The 7,296-nt window shown below is 37.7% G+C and overlaps 1 protein-coding gene across 1 annotated transcript in view; it reads right to left on the bottom strand.

Annotated features, from left to right (window-relative positions):
- The window catches only part of LOC103598953 (protein furry homolog), a gene marked incomplete at its 5' end in the record, with an annotated part of 113,293 nt that overhangs the window by 73,539 nt on the left and 32,458 nt on the right, over positions 1 to 7,296 (bottom strand). The window contains 3 exons of the mRNA XM_008583022.1: positions 3,402 to 3,503; positions 5,470 to 5,568; positions 5,663 to 5,755. Of these exons, the coding sequence (XP_008581244.1) occupies positions 3,402 to 3,503; positions 5,470 to 5,568; positions 5,663 to 5,755 (294 nt within the window). The remainder of the gene's footprint in view (positions 1 to 3,401; positions 3,504 to 5,469; positions 5,569 to 5,662; positions 5,756 to 7,296) is intronic.

Here is a 7,296-nt window from a genome sequence, read left to right as displayed (position 1 = left end):
AAGCATCTGGGGCATGGGGAAAAGGAGGAAGGTGGCCAGAAGGTGTACAGGGGGAGGCTTGGTTTGGTGTTTCCTTATGAAACGATATGGTTGGTTCCAAATTTCATAAAATAGTGAAGCTATTCAAGACAAGTTTACATCTGAAGCCATGTTAGTCTTTCCTCAGGTATTTCTACCCTGTTAAGGACTCATGAGGAGGTTTGGAAAATTTTCCGTATATTAATGACCTTGGAAAATGGGCCTATTTAAATCCTTACTGGGTTTGATTCTAAATATATGTGATAGAATTTTATTCTGTTTGTAACTCATCAAGGATCTTTTTATATATCTTTTAGCCTTGGGGTAGTGAATTCCAACAGTGTATTACATGTAAAGGAAAATATCATTGCTTTTACTTTGCCTAATAAGTACCTTGTTTTTACTGCATGGGGAAGGAGACCTCGACCGATCACACAGGTGTCTTCCCACTCCCGACTTTTACGTCCCTCACTGTCTGAATCATGCATTTTGAAACTTCATTACATATCCCCCAAGAAAATTCTGAGCTCTTCAAGGACAGGGACTCTATTCTATATCCAGATTTTTAGAGTTGCTTTCCCCATCCTTCCCACTTCCAGCACCTTCCCTGGTATCTCATGCAAACAGTGGGCACTATGTAAATCTTCGATGAATTGAACTGAATTTTGGAATGTAGTTCAATCTCTCCAGCATTGACTCTACATATTCTTTCTGATCTTACTGCCGCTTTCTTCTAGAAATTGTAATGCTTGAAATGTTCGCACAGGGGAATAGTGTCAGTATCTGAACCTACTTTTCTCTGGGGCTTTTATAACCCTCATAGTAAGTCTTTCTGGTGGGCTTCACTNAACCTACTTTTCTCTGGGGCTTTTATAACCCTCATAGTAAGTCTTTCTGGTGGGCTTCACTTGAGCTCTAAACAATACGAGGATACTTCAAAAAGTTCATGGAAAGATTTGTATTCTCTTTTGGCTCTATTTTCTATGAACTCTTTGAGGTACCTCGTATTCTGACTTTGAAGCAGTTAAATTCTAAAGGAAGATTCTCTTCTATGTTTCAAAAACAACTTTGGACAAAAAAAATTTGGCCTTTTTGGGCACAGTAATAAATTGGCACACAAAATATTATTTTAATTCTAATAAAAAATTCACCGTAGACACATTAAACATAATATATACAGTAAACTGCAGTATGAGAATTCTTAACCATTTCTTTTTGTTTTAAACACAATGACCATTTTTCTATCTGTGTAAAAATGTAAAAGAAAAAAACCCATATTTATTTGGGACTAATGACTGGATAACTTAAAAGTGGACAAAGCAACAAAAATGACATTGGGCTGCACATTAGAGTTGTATGTCAGATAGATAAATCTTCAAAAATTCTTCTAGAAATTGTAATGCTTGAAATGTTCGCACAGGGGAATAGTGTCAGTATCTGAACCTACTTTTCTCTGGGGCTTTTATAACCCTCATAGTAAGTCTTTCTGGTGGGCTTCACTAGAGCTCTAAACAATACGAGGATACTTCAAAAAGTTCATGGAAAGACCTGTATTCTCTTTTGGCTCTATTTTCTATGAACTCTTTGAGGTACCTTCATATTCTGACTTTGAAGTAGTTAAATTCTAAAGGAAGATTCTCTTCTATGTTTCAAAAACAACTTTGGACAAAAAAAATTTGGTCTTTTTGGGCACAGCAATAAATTGGCACACAAAATATTATTTTAATTCTAATAAAAAATTCACCGTAGACACATTAAACATAATATATATAGTAAACTGCAGTATGAGAATTCTTAACCATTTCTTTTTGTTTTAAACACAATGACCATTTTTCTGTGTAAAAACGTAAAAGAAAAAAACCCATATTTATTTGGGACTAATGACTGGATAACTTAAAAGTGGACAAAACAACAAAAAATGACATTGGGCTGCACATTAGAGTTGTATGTCAGATAGATAAATCTTCAAATAAAATACCTGAAAGTGGCCATTATATAGCAGTAGATAACTCTGTAAAGCATTTCATTTTTCAGCATACTTAAAAGCTTAATTCTTTATCCACCACTATTATATTTCACTGCCGATTTGAAGAAAATGAATGATTCTAATCTTGGATTTCACAATCAGCTTTTAGAGCCAGTGCATAGTTGGAGCTTAAAACAGCTCTAATGTAGATTATTGTGTAATTATGGTAAATACCCAAATGATATAATTAATCTTAACCACTTCATCAAATTAAAGGGTCTTAGGGAAAAAAACCAAGGCAACATGTATAAGCATATACAAGATTTTATAGCTCAGTATATTTCAAAAATTCTAAAGCAGCAAATATCAAACCTTTAAAAGAAGTTGAGCCACATCTTTAAACGCAACTGGGAGCAAGTGTAAAAACTACATCCTATTTGCACTTATATTAGAAGTGGTTTGCATTTAGTTGTCTTTTATCAATAGGTTACTAAAACTGAAAACATGTTTACCACTTCAAAGTTATAAAGCCCATTTTATTTTTTTTTTTTATTTATTTATTTATTTATTTTTTATTTTTTTTGTCTTTTGTCTATCAAACCTTTAAAAGAAGTTGAGCCACATCTTTAAACGCAACTGGGAGCAAGTGTAAAAACTACATCCTATTTGCACTTATATTAGAAGTGGTTTGCATTTAGTTGTCTTTTATCAATAGGTTACTAAAACTGAAAACATGTTTACCACTTCAAAGTTATAAAGCCCATTTTAAAGCTAACCATTACAGCTGTTGTAACTGTAGGCTCCTGGGTCTCAGGGACCTCATTTCTCACATGACCCAGTACCTGTGCTGCCTACCTGGTGAGTAGTGAATGCTTAGGACTGATTGACTGTCATGTGGCTTGAATAGAATACCTTCAAATAATCACAAACAACAGTGACAGGAGATGAGTGTTCGCTGTTACTAGGTCAGTGCTCCCACAAAATGGAGCTTTTCCTCCACAATATTTTCCTAAACTAGAGGGGATAGATGAAAGATGGGAGAGGTATGGGTGAGCTTCTGAAATCAATTCACATGCTTCTGTCAGCTAAGTGTGGCCCTTATTACATTTTTAAATCATTTAGATAAAATGTAACAACAGATGCATATAAAGGGGCATTTAATTCTATCTTTGAAGTGATCCTTATTAGACTTTTACCTTTCCCAAATCTGAAGTGATAACTCTTATCCCTAGTCGCTTTCTAAAACTGACTGTGTTGAATAAGAACTCTTATTAATATTTTTTCATTATTGCAATAGTATAGGATTGTTTCCCCCCAACAAACATCAGGAATCACTCCCAGAAACACATATATCAGCCTAATAATCATATTGTAAATCTTTATAAAAAATTTTTTTTCGATCCAGTAAAATACTCACTTTAAGGTTGGATAAGCAGTTGTTGAGGAAAACATGCCACCTGTTCAAAAACAGCTGCTTTTGACTGACACAGAGCAGACAGGTCACCAGAGGGTACAAGGCCTGAGCAGAAAGGAGAAGAGGGCACGGGATGATTTAGATTTTAACACACCAGGTAACACACATTCTCTGCACCCACTACCTCTCCATCTCCCTCAGCGGCCTTACAGACCAGAATAATCACATCCAACCGGTGATGAGCAGAGGGGAGAATTTCGCAAATGCTTTCTGATAATGCTGGGGATGGAACCATCTGGAATTATGGATGTTGCATAATAAGAAATTTCGGGCCGAGCCCGTGGCGCACTCAGGAGAGTGTGGTGCTGGGAGCGCAGCAGCGCTCCCACCGCGGGTTCAGATCCTATATAGGGATGACCAGTGCACTCACAGCACTCACTGGCTGAGCGTGGTGCGGCCGGTCTTAAAAAGGACAAAAAAAAAAAAATAAAAGAAATTTCATGTATAATAATATGGAAATCTGATTCACTGACTTAGTCTTCACTAATGAATTTAAAAAACAAACTGACCACCTTAGACCACTCTTTCAATCTCCAGGGAAAAAAAAAGCAGGAAGGCACACTAATTTTGAAAATGTTATTGGCTTTTTTGCTCATAAACATCTCCTTGTTTGTCCCTGTCTTAGTGGTAGGTGTATATATTTTCTTTCACATGCAACCTTCCTGTAATTAAGGAAGATTCCTAAAAGTAATGTTATTGCATTGGTAAACTCTACCAAGACTAATTTAACCACAGGAGGAATTTGCTTACGATGGAATAAACAGAGGTGCTACTGTGTTTTCCTGCCTAACTGGGCCAGTTTCCCACAGCAACTGGAGAAGATAGAAAAGCTAATGGGCAGCCACCCAAAACACATACATGCAGAACCTGTCACCGTGTTGCCAAACCAGATAGCATACACCTTTATGGCTCCCCCAAAATAAGGCTAGTGGAGACTTAAAAAAATAACTGGCTCATCTGTTAACTTGAATTAGCAAGAAACCATTACCACAATGGGATTCAGTGCTCAATAATTCATTAACTTAGTTTTTGAAAATTAATTTAGTTTTCAACAGACTTGTGAACTATTGCTACCACTGAGTGCAACTCTAATACCAGTTAGTAATCTAAAAAAAAAAAAATGCACACAATTAGTCACAATGACCACAGAATGCAGACAAATGAGCAAATTCACCACCACTACCCGCAAAGCAGCTCTGAGCACCTGCTGAAAACACAGTGGCGATGTCCAGACTTTGGAGACTAGCATAAACCATGCCAGTAACCAGCTGCCTAAGCAACCTGCTTCCTTCAGACTATCACAGAAACAGCTGGTATACCACCTGCCTGTTCATAAACCAGATCCTTACCATGGAGGGTAAAAGGTGGTGGTAATTATTTTATTTTATTATTTTTATTGGTTATGAATATTCATGAGATACAAAGCTGATTGTCACCCCTTGTGCCCAAAATGTGAAGGCCAGATCCATACTGGCAACATGACCATTAAGGTGGTGGTAATTTAAAAAACTCTTCTGTGCTGCTCTTCAGTACCAAAGCTTCCCCAAGAATTGTTTTCCTGGCCTTCAGAAAATCTTTCCTACAGGCCACTTATCTATTGCCCAACTCTCTTTCTTGCCTGCTTCAATTTTGATTCTGAATATCAGGATAGGAATTCACCAGTGTAGGCTCCTGGGAATCGAGAAGATAAACTGTTATTATAAACTTTAGCCTTCAGACTGAAAAAAATTCTCAGAAACTAAAACAAAAATCAAGTTAAGCCAATCTTAAAAATGCACAGCAGCATCCTTAGGAGAAGAAGGGTCATCCAAGGTGGCATGGTCTAACCCTCTTACCTGGCTGTGATGCAATTACGTGAGCTCTAAAGTTTGAAATGCTACCTCTTTTTGAGGGAGCTGTAGGTAATTCTCCTGCCTGTGGAATCCTTATGACTCTCAAATAGCTTTCTGCCTAGGAATTTTAATCTCTGCAGTTTTGTTTGTGTTTTAAATTTTCTCTCATAGTTACTAACCAAGGAATGCTTCTTTCGAGAAGACAGTTCCAGCGTGGTATCATACAGGCTTTCCACAAAGTTTCTAAGGCAGGGAACATTTACTTCATTTTTAACAGTCTGAAATAGAGAAGCATGTGAATATTATGTTAATGAAGTTGTTGGTTCTGTAACCCAGTTTGAAAAAGTACTGAGAAATGAAAATGTAACTCACAGCAGCAACTGGGACAAGGATTTCAACAAAGAGCCCAGCCAAGGCATGCTTGATGTCTTTGTCTTTAACCTCGAGGAAAAAATGTGCACATTCCTAGGTAGAAGAAAAAAGAGTATAAAGAGGGAGAGTAGATTCAAATGTGCACATGAGATGTACTGAAACAATTTTAAGTAAATAGCTCTTAGTTCATTCATATATACCAACATAGCATATTCCAAAATCTATTAAAAATCACTGGATTCAAACATGTATAATGAAGTCCAAATATTTGCAAGGGCTTCAATGACATTTTGCAAGGCTGATTTTCTCACTCTCCTCCTACTTTTATTTCAAATCAATATTCTAAAAGGACAAAGCATCTCTAACCAGCAAGTACACATTCAGCCTCTGAATTACTGTTTCATTCATTCATTCAGTCATTCATTTCCAACAAATTTCTATTGGTTACTTACTATGTGTGCCCACGATTAGCCCACAAACACAGATCCCCAGAAAGGTGAACATGGGAAGAGAGGCAGAGGACATTAAACTTATTTTAGGCCCTATGCCCGACAGCCGTGGGCACAGTACTGTTTACTTGTTCGCTCTGACATTTTAGGTGTGTTTATTATTCAGATAGTTTCATAAGCAAGTTTTTTTTTTTTTTTTGTCCTTTTTGAGACCGGCCGCACCGCACTCAGCCAGTGAGGGCACTGGCCATCCCTATATAGGATCCGAACCCGCGGCTGGAGCGCTGCTACGCTCCCAGCGCCGCACTCTCCCGAGTGCACCACGGGCTCGGCCCTTCATAAGCAAGTTTGAAATGCTTCCCTTCCCCATCTTGGCAACAAGGAAACCTTTGGAATAGTTCCTTAAGCAAGGATGTCTTTGCCTGTGGACTACGGTCTATGCACGGGTATTTCTGGTTGCCCAGGGACTCATTCAGTCAAAAGTGGGACTTCCCAGAATTCTGCCAGCCGCTCTCTATCCTGGCCTTATTGGTAGCAACTTACTGAGGTCTATGTCAGGTATTGTTTCATTCTTGAGTCCAAGACTACATGTATTTGATGACATGTTAATAGTGACATTAGCTATTATCCTTTATTTTCATTGGGAAGATTAACAAAAACAGTTCCTAAAGTCCTCAGTCTACTGATATATTAAGACCTCAGCCCAACATAGGCAATACCACCATGGGAAGTTATGGAGACACTTTCCCCATACAGAATGGAGCTTACAGTTCCCAAGATCATGGCCCTTTTCTTATTGAAGTGCATAGATATGTAAATTATTAATACAAGAGTAGGACAAAAATAATATAATAATTAACGGTTACTGAGTGCTTACCACATGTTGAGAATCCTCAGAAGCACTCTCTAAAGTTGGTGTTATTATCACCACCTTCCAGATAAGGAAAGTGAGGCTGGGAGGGGTTAAGTGTGACTGGCTGAGATAGCAGAACTACATGCGCTGAAGCCTGAATTCGAACCCCAAAAGTTTGATATGCAGCCTCTCTCTCTCTGTATATAACAGCTTTACTGAGATGTAATTCACATGCTATGCCATTTAAAGTGTACAATTCATTGGCTTTTAGTATATTTACAGTTGTGCATCCATCAACACAATCACATTTATAACCTTTTAATGACCCCAAA

The sequence above is a fragment of the Galeopterus variegatus genome, unplaced genomic scaffold (genome assembly GCF_000696425.1).
Source record: "Galeopterus variegatus unplaced genomic scaffold, G_variegatus-3.0.2 Scaffold2796, whole genome shotgun sequence".
Lineage (NCBI taxonomy): Eukaryota > Metazoa > Chordata > Mammalia > Dermoptera > Cynocephalidae > Galeopterus > Galeopterus variegatus.
This window is presented reverse-complemented; position numbering and strand designations above follow the sequence as displayed.